Raw genomic sequence first — 16,095 nt, forward strand, 5'->3', positions numbered from 1 at the left:
CCAGGCCGTTCTTTATGATTAAAAAAAAATTGAATCACAGAAACAAATACAGGATCTTTGAAAACTTTGTTTAAATCTTTTGGCCTAAGGAGAGGTTTTTACTCAAGAAATCTTAAAATTAAAGGAGTGTACTCTTGTTAAGAGAAAATATTGACAACCGTATGTGAAAATAAACTCTCAAACTGAGAGACTATGCAAGCTTTTCTTCACTTTATAGGTTTCTTGGTAAATATACAGTGTTGTTGGTTTCCAAAGCTTGAGTTATATATGTCTTTTTTTAGCTACTAACGTGAATTTTTGGGACAGATATAGATGAGGAAGTCTTCTTTCTGGAAGAATTCTTACATTACCTTCGTCATACACAAAAGAATTAAAATTATGCGAGTTGTTATAGAATTTTAAATTCTAGAAACAAAATTGGAGATATTTTTTTTTATAAAAATGTGTAAATTCAAGTAACTTTGAAAAGATTTCCGTTTTCAAATGTTTTAATAAATTGGTGAACATTCCACATCTTACTCTACAAATTCCTGTTCAACTTGAAAAGAGACTGTAATTGTAGTGTTGGGTGAATCTAATTCCTGACTCTCTCTAATTGACTCTGAATCTCTATTCTGAAGATTCATAAAGCCTCATTGACCGTCCCCATTTAATTTAAGTTTGTTGGCAAAAAATCATTCAGGATTCATGAATCTTTGAGGATTCATTAGAATTTTGAAAATTGATTACTATGATTCACTGTTGATTCATATGAATGATTCTTTTCAAAAGATTCAATAAGGACAACATTAATTGTATTGTATGGAAACGAATCCTCTACAGAGTTTTGTAACGAACGGACTTTAATTCGCAAAAGTGTGCAGAAGTATGATATGCTATTATTCCATCATGTGGAGATACAACATATTCCAGATCAACTTGAGAAGAATCCACAAATTACCTAATTTTTTGAAAAAAAAGAAAAAAATGTCAAACAAAACAAACTAATAGTGGAGAAAGACTCATCGAGTACCTGACGTACATTACTAGGCGATCGATTTCTAACTTTTCATGTAATTTTTTAAATGTATCTCTCTATCGATTTGTAGATTTAAACATTTTATCTGATATTTCAAAGATCTTGACATTCATAGTATGTTTTTATAGATTTTTTTCCTTAAATAAATTAAAAATAAATTCCTTTCCCTTCCCTCATTTTTAATTACTTCACTTTATTTGTTCCCATTTTGCACCGTAACCTTTACGTAAGATTCACGCAGGGAAAATGGTTCATTCCGTTTCCTTAAACAAACTCTATTGCTTACCTGCATCTGCATAAACATATCCTTGGAACGTAATAACGGAAACCGGCTTCGGGTTCCGTTTATATTTTTGCTTATGGACATTAACCGTTTGCCGGTTTATGGGTATCCCTTTGTCCCTTTTTAAGGGTTGTTTGTAGGGAATGTTATTTTTAAATTAAAAATCAATTTCAGCTCAATTTCTTTGACCTCCGGCAGAGTAGGAACTGGTCCGTTTTTCCTATATATTGCTAACCTTTACCTTTAGGCACATTGTAAATTATCTGTTTATAATTATTGCCGCTGCAAGAGTTGCGAAGCAATTAAAACTGGTTTCAATTTTAAAAACCGAAAAAAAAAATCATAATTATTTTAACATTTACTTGCATTGCTTTCCATTCCGTGTGCTAGTCATTTCAATGCAATAAATCTTGAAACAATAACAAAACTCTATTACCTTAACGATATGATCAGTACAGAAAGAAGGCCAACCATACACTTAAAGCTCTTATTTATTTGACTCATTTATCGCCATAATACGCTTCCCAGAGCCCCATTGATGGATGCTAGATGATCTCTTACTGTTGCTTTTTTTTTCTTTAGTTGCCGTTGTTTTGGTTCATCCAAACAAGCCCCGTCGAACCCTGTACGATCGGACACCAATCAATCATATTCTGCTGGACGGAGCTATGTTCCCATAAAAAAGTTGATTACAAAAACCAATAACTCAGCGATACGCTACGATCGCGAAGGGGTTTGCCCGGTCACGCTTGATCAGATCTTTTGCTCACTGTCGTTCGTTTACGTTCTCGGCCGTTCATGGTCGGCGTTATGCTCAGGTTGGTTCCGATCTCGCTAGCGCATCTCGAGCAGATAATTACAAAGTGTATCACATCTTCATCGGTTTTTGTTGTTGCGCGCAACAAAGCTGCATGTTAAATGAACACAAACGAAACGGACACCCGTACCGAAATGGTTCTACCGTACCCCGGAGCCACGTTGGTAAGCATGACCTGGTACGAAATCGTACCATAACTTGACCGGCGGAAGGCAACCAAACCAAAAAAAAAACAACCATGAAAATAAAGATCTCAGTTCGGGGTTCTCCGTTCGATAGCGTCGTTTGTTCTCAGTCTCACTTTGTATCGACCATTTGCTATGCAGACCAGCGATTCATCCGATCTGGAGGCGCCCCAGTCCCGGGCGGCAGTGATAATTGGTTCGTAACGGTCATCAGATATTTTTGATGTTTTAATTAACGGAAAAATCTTGCTCTCTCTCCCTCGACTCAAAACTCTCGGCAAACCATGGCGAGGCTTCTGGTGATCCCTTCACAATTTGTTAGCTTAGTGTGGGCATCGTTTCGGGTTTGGTCAGAGCAATCGAGTGTTCAGAACTTCCTACTTACCACCCTGGCTTGGGTAAAGCGAACCATCCGACATACGATGAACGTTTGCACCGTAGCGAATGAGCCCTACCGTGAGGGCCGTGTCTGGTGCTGGAAGCTTCATCAAAACCAGCAGTGGCAAGGCAGTTCGATTGAGCGCTGTTGGGTTGTGCCCGTTTATGGCCATCGCTCATCGACAGGCCAGCCAAAGCCGAATCCACTTAATCTTAATAATTAAGAGGAAACACAAAGCTTCGGGAACTGTGTGGATCTATTTGAAGGTTCGATTTAGAAGTTGCCCCACCGTAAACTGCACAGACACCGGCACAGATTAAGCTTTCTGGAGAAGGAATTTTTGTTATGGAGCACAAAACGGGTGCCACGGATTCGAGTGGTTCTTAAAAGTGATCAATGATTTATGGAAATTTTCATAGTTGCTTTAAAAGCTTAATTGAATAAATATTTTATCACCGATTGGTTGGTGAAGCGTGAACTTTCCTACTTCTGCTGGGCGGTTACGGTTACCGTACGAGTGCATCCTCACTGTTTGTGGATGCAAATTGGTGCAGCAGCTTGAAAGGGCAGCGGCAACTTTGGGGCGCATAATTAGTACCCAAAATCGTATGCGAAAGTATGCCAGAGTGTGAGCAGGAAATTAACTAACAGCGAGCTTAATTATGATACGAATGATTTATTCACTGTTCATATTGTTTACCGAGGGACTGGGCAGGTTCGTTTTAATGTGGAGAATTGTGGAGTTGTCGAGAGAACCTCTTTTTTTTCGAAGTATGAGAGCATATGTTTTCGTTAAAGTGAGGAGGTCTGAAAACATAATCATCAAGTGTGAAGTTTTAAGTATAATTAAAAGCTTTTGTCATTAAAAGTTGCATCCTCAGTATGTAAGATAAATTTAATTTAATTCATGATATTCTCTTCAGACTTATATTTAGTAGTTGTAGTTGAATTTCTGCAAATTCTACAATTAATAAAGGACATTTTCCAATATATAATACCTGCAACCAGTGCAACAACATTACCAAGAACTCCCGCTCAATTTTCTTGTCCTTTCCAGAATCACAGTCAAACTATGAAACAAATATGCAAACACAGGATCGTCATTTCAACGCTCACTTCCAATGAAATTGCATTTAGAGGCACATTGCATCAGGAACAGTAGTGCATGAATGGCAGTGAATGTTTGATGAATGAATCCTTCCGATCAATTCCAATAGATCCCGCTGCCAATACTGTGATTATTTAGCATCGAACGTACGCATCATATTTACCCAAAATCCTCCCTTCCTTTAACCCCCCTTCATCCCATTTTCCATCCCCGAGAAAAGGTCAACCCGGGTGGACATCGGATTGGATTCAATTTCAATGGCACACATTCGATCGGATGCCATTGCGAGCAGATGCGTTTGCCTAGCGCCTATAATGGTCCGGTAATTATGTTAAAAGGATAATTCGCTTATGGAAATTAGAAATTAATTAACACATCTCACGGAGATCGGACGACGCAAAACCTGGTGCAAGGCATACCGCCAAAACATGTCCACGGGGCCACTTTCGCACCCAGCAGCGCGCGTTCGTCCATGTTTCAGATTGGTGCTCCGCATAATGGCGCTATTTATCCGATCGATTTGCAGACTAATTCGCTATATGACGAAAGATTACCGCCACCGGAAGTCAATCAACGGGCGTCGGGAAAAGCCAATTCCGGCCCGTGCTACATTATTGATGTGTACGGACAGGTTTCGTTTGTCTTTGCAAGCCTTCGGATACGGATGAAAGCGGCGAAACTATGGAACGATGTGGCTAAATGGAACGGCACAGCGGGTATCGGTCAATATTTGCCTACCGGTGCACCTTAAAGATGGCAAACATTGGACGGGTAGAGAGGTAAGGCTTCTCAAGCATTCGCTGTTTTGTGTCCTTCCTATTAGCGGCGTTCTGGTGAATGGTCAGTGGCGCCTAACGTCTAGACAGACATTAAAGTTGTGGTCCTTTGACGAGTTGGTGGCTTAGAATCGGAGCCTTAAGCTGAGATAGGAAAGAAGGTAAGAAATTATTTACTGATGTACAGCAACCAATATTTAGCTATAATAAAACAAAATACTAATTAAATAAGTGAACACGTTTAATATCATCACTTGAGCTAGTTATACAATTAATTTCATTACCATTTGCTTCCCCAATTTATATCGCCTGTTTAAGCTGCAGCACCCAAAAGCTGTTCAAAGCATCTCCGAACAGAAATAAATCATATTTGTCACGGCAGTCGTTAGATCACAGGCAGCAAATAATATTCATGCCTTAAATATCATTTGACATACTCTTGTTTGGCGTTACGCAAAACCCACCCCAAAGAAAGCGTTGACATGAACCGCATCATGATCATCATCACCATCCAGCCAACAATGGCTTACGCAATGTGTGTTAGTAAGACAGCCAAAGATCTGTACAAACAAACGCCCGAAACCGATCCGATAGAAGAACTCGCATTTCACCTAATGCGCGACGGGATTTCCCTTTCACCCTGGTTTATTTTCCTTAATAGACTTTTGTCCCGTTCAACCTGCACCGCCGTTACATTTACGTACGAAATTGACTAAATTTCATTTGATTTCACCGGTGGCAGCACACAAGATTTGGCCAATTTCTATTTTGCGATCTGCAACCCGCTTACCCCGGCAGGGGGGGTTTTATGAAGACAAATGCACAAACAAACCATGTGCCGTGGTGCTGGTAGCATAAACGGGCTGGAACGGGAGTGAAAAGCTTCCAGTGGAAAACCCCGAAACCGTGCACCCGAAACTAATGCAGCCGGACGAATTTGGGGCTAGCGAATGGAGGCGATTCAAATTAACCTCACTTCCCGGTACACCCGGTTCGATGACAAATGAGCCATCGAGGGTAAGCTGCATCGGAGTGGGATGTGAGATACTTTTGCGGTAGCCAAACCGCGGAGGTTGTATTATAAAACGCGCCTCCGACACCATCAAAGGCATCAGTTTAGTTTGTGCTTTCCAGTGAACAGGAATACAGCTTGGAAAGATGAAGGTAACATTGGCTAGGAAGTTCAAGAATGTCCGACGAAACAGGTTAAGAACAATGCGTTTCTCGTTTTGCAGTTTTTCTACATTGTTCCCTTCGCAGTGGCGTTGACCTGTGCAACCGCAGCTGCTGACTCCGGTGCGAGTAAAGTTGTGAAAAAGCGTGGCCTTTGGAGACAGCTCTATCCGATGCATCATCCACAGCTTACCGCTAGGGCGGACGGTCATGAAGGATTCGGCGCTCAGGGAAGTTTTCAGGAGGGCGGTAAGAATGAGCATGGTCACGCCACGACACAAGGACTAGGTCACTATGAGTCCAACCAGGAGGATTACCACAGCTGGAAGCCATTGGAAGCCTTTGGACACTACGGACAGGCGGGAGATGATCACAAGTTTGGCGAACAGTTCCACCATGGAGGAGATCATCACAACGTGGAGTCGGATGGCAAGCATAGCTTTGGCGGACATCAGAGCGGTGGCGATGGAGGACATCACGGGTTTGGTGATTCTCACGGATTTGAAGGAGGTCATGGATTTGATGGACAGCACAGTTTTGGAGGACATCAAGAGCTAGCAGGACATGAAGGATTTGGAGGGCACGGTGATCTAGGAGGACATGGTGGTCTTGAAGGACATGGTGGTCACGGAGGACACGGTGGACTGGGTGGTCATGGAGGGCACGGTGGTTTGGGAGGACACGGCAGTCACGGTGGTCTGGGAGGACACAACGGTTTCGGCGGACACGGCGATCTTGGTGGACATGGAAGTCACGGTGGTCTGGGAGGGCATGGTGATTTCGGAGGACACGGTGGTGTGGGAGGGCTTGGTGATTTCGGAGGACACGGTGATTTCGGAGGACACGCTGCTCTGGGAGGGCACGAATCATTTGGTGATCATGAATCTTTCGGTGGTCACGAAAATTCTGGAGGCCATGGAGATTTTGGAACACATCAGGCCTTCACCCACGGTGATCATCATGGATTTGGAGGACACGAAGGATATTCGTTCGGTGGAGATCATCACGGTTTCGGTGGGCATGATGATCATTCGCACGGTCATCATGGACATCATGGTGGAGAGAAGGAACATCCCATCAAGGAGCTGCACCTGGATGCGGAGTACGAACATGGTGATGATCATAAGGAGCACAAGGAGCACAAGGAACCGAAAATCAAGTACATCCACGTCACGGAACGTGTACCGGTGCCGTACAAGGTGACGGTAGAGAAGAAGGTACTCGTCCCGATCAAGGTCCCGTACACCGTACACTCGGAGAAGGTGGTACCGATCGTGGTGGAGAAGAAGTTCCCGGTCGTGGTCGAGAAGCACGAAATCATCCATGTGGACAAACCGTACGAGGTGAAGATTCCGCACAAGGTTGAGGTACATAAGAAGGAGATCGTCAAGGTGGAGAAACCGGTGCCGGTGAAAATTGAAAAGCCCGTCCCGTACAAGGTGGAAAAGCCATACATCGTGCACAAGCACGTGCCGGTTAAGGTGTGGGTGAATGTTAAGAAAGAGCACCATGATTAGGCTTGTTTGGGTTAGGTAGTGAACTGGCTTGGCTGTTGTACTTCCAGCATGCAAAACTGTTTTAGAATAGGTTTAACCTTACTTTTGTTACCGCTTACAACGTGAGCTCCTTGTTAACTTTTTTAGTGTGACTTTTATTAATAGCAGCTCCATAGTATTTTGTTGAAATTGACTGAAAACTTATAACAAATATAACAACATAATTTACTATAATTTCTGTTTGTCGTTTTATTCTCACTGGCGTTTTTCGATACTAAAGATATTCATCATCTCAACATACAATCAACAATACCCTTTTTATTTGTTCAAAAAACAGATGCTCTACCAGCTTGATCCAAAAATGCCTCCTTCTTGTTCCTAGAATGCATCAAACGTAATAACTCACTCAGCAATTCCTTTCCATTTTTTTCACACCGTGATAACAAACCAATCCTTTAATGCGTTTACCACAAGCAGTGATCCTTGGGAGTCGCGCCCGGTTGAAACTACATTCCGTTGCATCTGTCTGCAAGAGGTTGACTATTTTGAAACGGAAAACGAAATGAAGCATCTAACGAAATACGAAACCTTTCCGAAAGAATGAAGCTCCTCTTCTAACGGCTTGCATATCATTGTCATAATCTTGTAGCACATTATCCACTTAACTCCTTTGGCCCCTTGGGACCAGCTACCCGTCTGTTTCATGTGCCGCACCACACCAAACAGTGTTCCCTGCTTCTTTTTTTGTTGTTATTGTCAAACGTGCCAATAGACCATATTGATTCTCAAAACGAGCGGAAGCGTACCTTCTCGAACGCGTTTTTACGAACCGTCAAAACCATCAATCCGTCGAGTGCGTTTGCTCATCATCGTTGGAATCGGATTACCGGTGTGGCCTCTACAGCGATGGCGGGTCGAGACAATCCGCGCAGGTCAATTTTTCACTCGGCAGCTAATTAATAAAAATGACGTGCCGAAACGTGAAGATCACTTTTCCTGTCGGATGGTGCAAAGAAAGGAGCGCTGAACCTCACAGTAAGCCGAAAGGGTTCGTTGTTTGCACCGTCTGGATGGTCGATTACCGAAACAAAAATAAACATCACCAGCGAACGTAAGCATTTAGCCCTTTAGCGTCCCTTTTTTTTTCTTTGGTACGGCATGTTGTTTCAACTTCATCTGCCCCATCAGTTGTTCGTGAATGCAATTGGAAGAGCTAAATTTGTAGAAGCTATTTTCAACACGTGTCTCCCGAGCGTTACCATTCACGGAGCGTTGGCTCGAGTGACAGACATTCTAGAGCGTTTCGATTTGGGAACCCAAAAAACAAGGGAACACTACGGGAGATCGAAATGGCTGGAGTTTTCGGAAGGCATTTATCTCCAGTATCGAAGGCGCTAGGCGATACAAAACTGATTCTCTTGTACTCTGGCGCTGAACAGGCAGCTGTGTCCGACGTACAACATCCGTCTCCGGTTGCAGTTAACTGCGACGTAACGCTGCTCTGTTGTGTTGGATTCAAATTTCCACACGCGAAAGCGAATGAAGCGTATTCTGCTTGGCCCTGGGAGTCATGATGTTTGTTTCCTTTTTTCGTGTACATATATCTGTGATGCATTTTCTTCGAAGTGCAACAACAATCAAACTGCAACACCACTTCCAAACAAGCAACCAGTCACAATTTACGACTCCCCAAGGACATCCAAAATGCGCGTTGGTGTAAGTTCACACCATTCCATAAAACGGTCACATCCTAATTTAGCACTCTAATATCCGGACTTTGGGATCATGATGCACTTTTCCTTTCCTCTTGGTGTGCGCATGTGGCGCGAGAGAGAAAATGATTTTTAACTCCCATTTCCCACTCATGCATGCATGCAGAAGGATACATCACTAACGTGTGCATAGGACACGAAATACATTCAACAGGAAACGAAGCCTAATAACGAATCACCATGCTCCGGTGCGGTGAAACGTTGCCGTTCGTTTCCGATTTCCGGTCGCTGATTGTAGCGTAATGGATGAGCAAAACCAGCATGATTGTGTTATGGCGATGGTGGTTGAGCGGCTGAAATGTTCAAAATTCGTCATAAAAGTTCGTTAGGCAAGTTGTAAGCGTAATTAAACTAAATGTTCCAGTGACCTCGTTTGCACAACGACGGGTTTGTAGTTTCGCACATGGAATAGTGTTAGTATTGGGAAAAAAACTAAAATCAATCGTTTATATATGAAAGACAAGTCAATTCAAGTGAATTCCAAAAAGAATTTATTTACAAAAGGGTATTTTACGAAACGCAATATAAATATAAGTCGATATATAACATAAAAAAACATTCAACTGAAATCTCCTTACCATGACAGATAAGTTATTTAAAACAAAAAAGAAAAGTAAAACAGTCACAAGAAAATGTAATATTACATCAAACATGAACAACGAAAAAAAAAAAGTAAATAAAAAAAACACGGTCAATTATTTTGAGATTAATGATTAAATGCCTAGTTCATTTTATTAAAAAATTATTTAAAAAAAGAGAAAATCCATATAATAGTTTACAGTTATCTATTGCAAGCAAACAAATAGCAAACAAGTCTATAGAAAACATAAAAAAGAAATATATAACAACCAATAAATTGAATTAAGTTTTATATAAAACATAGGAATAATTACCAAAACTAAAACGGAAAACAAAAAAAATATACAAAACAAAAATTTTATAACCTCACTAAAAATCATTTGTTTTTGGGAGATTCGTTTTCTAAGAATGATAAAATAAAATGAATATTTAATAAATAACAGTGAATGATCAATTGTTTTGGTATTATTGCAACAATAAACTTTTTCCAGAGATCGTTCATATTTCAATCAAGTTTTTATTCTATTTTGGTTGCCAAGTACAGAAGCATGTTTGTAGCAATGAAATGTGATACAAATTACCCAACTATGTTTACACAACGCTACCAGAAGGTAAGCAAATGCGCATATGTACCCACAAAAAACACAAGTGCTTATTTTCATAGTAAAATATGACTGTTTATGCTCCTTTCTCCAGCACACGTAAAGTGCCGCTAGAAGTCAGATCTGTGAGAAACATTATACCAAGTGAAGGTGCAGAATTCAAAGTGCTCAGCAAGAAGTTACATAAAAAAGTGGATAAGAAAGTAGAAAAAAAAACAAATCGGGAAAGCACTCACTCTGTGTCTGGGAGCGGTGTGAAGTGTTCCGGTACTTCTGACCCATACAGCATCGTGTGCTACATTCGACGCTCGTTATCGTTTCGGCCTGTAAGACCCCTTCGATATGTCGCTCGGGGAAGAAGTGCATAATCATTTAAGCATATGAGCCATTTCCTTTTCGGTGCGTTGTAACTCGAACATGGTTTAGCGACCCTGCGCCAGGATGCATCATAAATAATATCCACCAACGAGCCACAAACAGTATTGCCCGACCGACCGACTGCAAACCGGTGCAGCTTGCTACTCCGCGATGCAGCTATCGGCATTAGCACCGACAGCAGCATCACCATCATCATCATCACCGTCATCTACACCATATCCGTTCCCTAAGATGCCGATACGATCTACGCGCTACGGATGATGGGTGAGGTCCCATTAGTTGTGTCACTGTGTCTTTTTTTTCTCAGTTGCGTTCTGCGAAATCCATCCACTGCTGCTGGGCTTGTGACTCGTAGGCATGTGGGCTATGGGTCTTTTGGTCCCGTTTTCCGGTGACAAATTTTTTAAACAAATTTACGACCACCACAAGCTCGAGTGTCGAGATTTTCGGGTGTCAAACTCATAGCGAGAGGGTGTCAATGGCAAAGCGTCGTGACCAGCTGCAATTCGTGCGGAGCAATTATCACGCCACTCAAACGGTTTTTCGCGGCCATATCGCCGCCAAGTACGTGGTTTTTTGGGGTGGAAAGGTTTTTGGAGTGGATTTTTCTTTCTCTCTAACTGCCTTGGGATTTTTTTTACTGGAAAAGTCGTACGGTGCGTGTATTTTTGACTCGTAACGATTATCCAACGATTTGTAATATTTTAACTCAGCAAACAAAAGCAGTTCGTTTTGAGTATATTTCTAAAAATGGAACAAAACAATCGTTATTGAGCCCTTTTTTCTATTTAACTCCATGATGGAAGTATACGTGGAATGTAAAATCGTCCAAAAGTTCGTTTGTAGATGTTAAATTAAACAATTCTTCAAATAATTGTTCAACCTCCTGTCTGCATAACTTGCCAATCGAACCCGAATGGTAAATCGAATAAAAAGTCGAATATCCTCCAAAGGCGTCCGAATGATTCGACCTTTTTAACAAGATGCTTCGAATGTTATTTCACAACCGCAATTCGAAAGCGTTGCGGTTTTTTGATAAAATTAAAGCAAATTTGTCTTGGAATTCTCCGAGCTATTCGAATGGAAAGAGGCAACTGGCGCAGTAGAAAAAAAAACTCTCTTATTTCGCAGCCAAAAACATTCTTCAGCTTCGACCGTATTTTCACTACCAAATGCAAGATCTACCAAGCATTACTTTAGACACCGCGAACGACTTTTTTGTTCTCCTTTCCCTATTTTGATTTGACCGCTTGCAATGGCATCGCTTTGAAATCCTTGGTGCGTATCGTGCCGAAGAATGGAAAACTTCTTTCGCTTCGACGTTCACCAACCTCTTTCGGGAGTCCTTTGGCCGGGCGCAATCCTTCCGTTACGCCTGACTGATGAGCTTTGAAGCTTTTGTTCTTGGAGCTGTTGGAAGAAAGAAACGTTCCGCCAGTCGGGTATTGCCCGCGGCCAAGGAAAGGATCGTAACCCGTTCGGCTGAAGATGTGCGTTCAATCTTTTCTTTATTTTCCATCTCATGACGTATCGCTTCGGGTGTGGGCATCAATGGGGTAAACCTGGGTAATGTTTGCAAAGGGTTTCGGTTTTCCAAAAAAAAAAAAAACTCGAGGCCAAACATCGAGTGAAAAACTAATCTCGTTAAATGGTGGCCGAAACCAGCCGGCGGAAGCTACGGAACGAAGATAAGCACATCGAGCACATCCTTTGGGCTATGGTTGCTGCTCGAGTTGCTCGAAGGCGCAACCCATTTGAGAAGGCGGCGATAAATCCAACCAGCGTCTCTATACAAACCTCAACCAACCGGGTGTGTAGTTTGCTGCCGATGGTTCTGTTTCCATTTTCTGTTGCACAAAATCTTTCGCCGGAGAACAATGTTGCTTTTACCCCCTTCCTGTTCGTGCTTTATTTTATCACAAAATAATACCATTCATAAATGGCGACTGTTTATTGATGGTAAGCGATGCGAAATGGATCAAACGGTGAAATCAGGCGCTTTGGAAATGTAAACGGATTTGACGCAATGGATCCGGTTGTTGAGGGGAAGGTAATAAAAAAGAAAGCAACAAAAACTATGGTCCTTTGTTGGTTGAAAATACAATCTTTTTAGTGAGTTATCAAAAAAAGTTGTATAAAAGAATAAAAAAAAGATTGGTTAACACATTACTTACTGTTTGAATTTATTTCTTTACGTGATCTTATGGTACAGTCCGTACCATAACTATAAGACCATATAAAAAAATTGTTTATCGAAGTTTAATGATATTTTAAAAATATCTAAGACATAGACAAATTCTGAAAATTAAAAAGAAAAACAGATAATTTAAATTTTTGCTAAATTTTTAAGAATTATTTAAGAATTGTAGAGTAATTTATTTGCTTAATATAAGAACCTTTAAGACTACTTGATTTTTTTGCCCAAAAAGTCTATTATTTTATTACACACTGTATTTAAATTGTTAAGTTGTATAAAAAATGGTAATCTTGTTCTATACAGTAATACCCTCGAGTAGAAATGTAACAAAATGCAACAAAATGCAGCCTGCCGACACAAAACAAACAATGTTTGATCTGTGCATTGAACGAGAGGAACACATGAACACACACACACACCGATCTCCGACCGCCTGTCGATTTTCACAGCTCTTCACAGCGGTCACAGTTAGACTTTGGCTGCGAACGTTGGAAACGTTGGATGAAATAAAAGCGGCCAAGAATCTTTGCGAAGCAAAAATCGATGAGATCACCCCATGTGGTGGATTAATTTCGGTGAAAGAATTCGATTGTTTGCAAGTGGTACGGCGAGTGTACCCTCCGGGACCTGCAGGCGACAGGAGTTGGCCAGTGTTTTTGAAGAGTTTTCTTTGGACAGATTTTTATTTATTTTTTTCAACCATGAAAATGAATTTAGATGGTTTAATCGGGGCTTGCAATTCGTATAATTTAATACTCAATATAGTAAATTATTTCTCAAGAACCTCGTACAAAACATTGCAGGATTGAAAGCCAAATTATAATGATACATTAATATATGAAGTGTTTGCTTAACCGAATAAAATGTTTTTTTTTTAAATAAATATCTTTATTAAATGTTTATACATCTCATTTAAAAATTTCGCAACTAGTTTTGAAGCCATTGTGTGGAATTGCATTGCAGATTTAGCACTTAATCCGACATTTTTCAATTAATACATTTCCAGCTGAGAAGATTCAAGAGGTCAAACTCCTCGACACCAGGCAGCTGCATTTGCCGCGCCACACAAAGCATCAGTCAGCATAAAAAGACAGCCCCCGGGCTACTGTTAGCCGTTTGCGAACAACTTTTGGTAGGCATCTTTGCTACAATTTTGCGATTGACTCGCGTAAGAGTGGATTTTTTTGTTTGGCGTTATTCATTCGCTACCCTCAAACCGGACCGATTGATCACAGCGTCACACGTTTCGCCGATGGTGCAAATGAAGGATCAAAAGCTTTGCTGCCATCATCCATCTTTTTCGCGTTCGCGCCCTGCAGCCATTACGCCTTGCGTCCTTGTGGAAAGGACTCCACAATCGGCCAAGTAATAAATTGGATCGTTTCTTGTGCGCTCTTCCTGCCTGCGCACCGGTACACTTCCTAATTGACTTCCGCCGAGCACAGCACACTTCGGGCGGTCAAACTTTGCTTGCTTGGTGGTCCGTTTTTGAGTTGGAGCTTTTGCTGGGCCACCCGAGAAATATTATCAAATTCACGGAACTGTTGCTTAGCGTTTTGATGCGGTGCGGTGTGAAAAATGTGTAAAATTCATTTGACCGGTAGAAAATTTAATTATAGCATCAGCCGCACACGCCTCCGAAGCGGCATTATACAGGTGCTGATCATCCACTGAACCATCCAGCCGGAACGTTCTGTCACGAGACATCGATTCGGATGCATTTTTTGGGGAGGGGGGAGACATTCCTTTAACGGCACCCGATAATGCGTCCTAAATGGCACAACAAACCGTACCGAATTCTTCGGTACAAATCAACCAACAGGGCCGGATGATGAGAAGAATTCAGCGCCGAACAGAATCGTTCCTGAATGTGTTCGGACACACGCGAACAGATTTTCTACACCGAGGTGATAAAAGGTAGCGATCACTCGATCGTATCTCCTGTCGTTCGGTTGAAACAAAGCAACCCGGTCCTGACGAAGGGAAGGTGCTAATTACAACCAATTAACTGATTCCCATAACAGCCGCATCGAATCGGCGTAATTCAAACAAAAAATCTTCTTCATTAGCGCCCGCTGGCTAAGAGTAAAGGGAAACAAACTCGAGAGATGCATCCGAGCAAGCAACCAAAAATGAAAGAAAGAAAGAAAAAAAGTACCTCACTAACCGCAAACTTTAAACAAAAAACATCAAACACATCTGCACCTGAGATGTTCAATCTGGGCAACCGAGAATCCGGACCTTATCCGCATTACCCGGGATAAAACCAATATGCAACCGGTTCCTGTGTATTCTACCACAGCTTCAGTAAAACGGAAAAAAGCAGCAATAGGAGCAGGAGAACCGAGAACCGACCGTATGTGGAATGTGGATAGCCAAAGGTGCAAATAGACGTGCCATCTATGGGGATGGGGTTACGTAGGACGTAACCACACACGGATACGGCTTAATTAAGCAAACAGGCTAAAGATCACTCGGCGTTTTTGTTTCTAACGTTCTATCCGCTTTGGGGAGTTCGAGTTGCACGAGTCTAGCGCTGTAACTTTGAAGTCTTGAAGTCTTGACAGTTGAAGCTGAATGTCCCCATCATCATGTGATATTTGAGAACTTCTCTACATAATGTTTTTGATTTGCTTTTGAATTTAAATTTAAGCAAGGAATTCTTAATTCTTAGCGTGTATAGAGACATTGCAAATAGAATAGAATCATTAGAGCTGAGAAATGATGGCAAATCGCACACTTCCTGTCAAGTTCTAGCTTTTCGACCCGTACGCATGCAGGCAAATGCGGGCAATGAAAAATGAACCAAATGAATAATTGATGCAAATATATCCATCTTAAGCAACCTTTCAACAACCAGACACTGACACCCACCTCTCTGTTCCGGAGCCCACCTCACTCCACCCCACAAAACACCCGCTCGTTGCATATGCGGTCGTCACAGCGGGAGTAACTCATAAACACATTTCAGCAAATCGATTTAGTAATCATCTCATTTCTCGCATCAGAAATTAATCACCACTGACAGTGGTGATATATTTTTCATTCCGCAAACAAAAACACATGCTCCACATGCGTACATGCAGCATCATATGCCACCGCGAACGAGCAAAACACTATTAGTGGCCGAGGGTTTAGTGTAGTGCAGCATCTGATCCCGGGATCTGTCCCGAACGGGGAACTGCACTGTGCGTCTTCGAGACGTTCGGTATGGGAATTGATTTTAAACTTCCTTCCTCATTGTCATTAATTTCCATTAGTACATATCGTCTAGAGCAATTTGTTGGCAACGCTTGGGCGTCCCCGTGATCCCCGGTATCTCAGCATGCAGC

General features: G+C 41.7%; 1 protein-coding gene across 2 annotated transcripts; it reads left to right on the forward strand.

Moving 5' to 3' along the window:
* Positions 1-452: 452 nt before the first annotated feature.
* On the forward strand, positions 453-7,495 carry LOC125769101 (uncharacterized). Of its 2 annotated transcripts, XM_049437565.1 has the most exons (3): positions 453-5,730; positions 5,802-6,489; positions 6,526-7,495. In XM_049437565.1, the coding sequence occupies exons 1-3, from the start codon at positions 5,725-5,727 to the stop codon at positions 7,254-7,256; spliced, it is 1,425 nt and encodes a 474-aa protein (XP_049293522.1). In that variant the 5' UTR covers positions 453-5,724; the 3' UTR covers positions 7,257-7,495. The 2 variants fall into 2 exon arrangements, with proteins under 2 accessions (XP_049293522.1, XP_049293521.1); XM_049437564.1 differs by having other exon boundaries at positions 5,802-7,495.
* Positions 7,496-16,095: the final 8,600 nt, after the last annotated feature.

This window comes from Anopheles funestus, chromosome 3RL (assembly GCF_943734845.2).
Source record: "Anopheles funestus chromosome 3RL, idAnoFuneDA-416_04, whole genome shotgun sequence".
Classification (NCBI taxonomy): Eukaryota; Metazoa; Arthropoda; class Insecta; order Diptera; family Culicidae; genus Anopheles; species Anopheles funestus.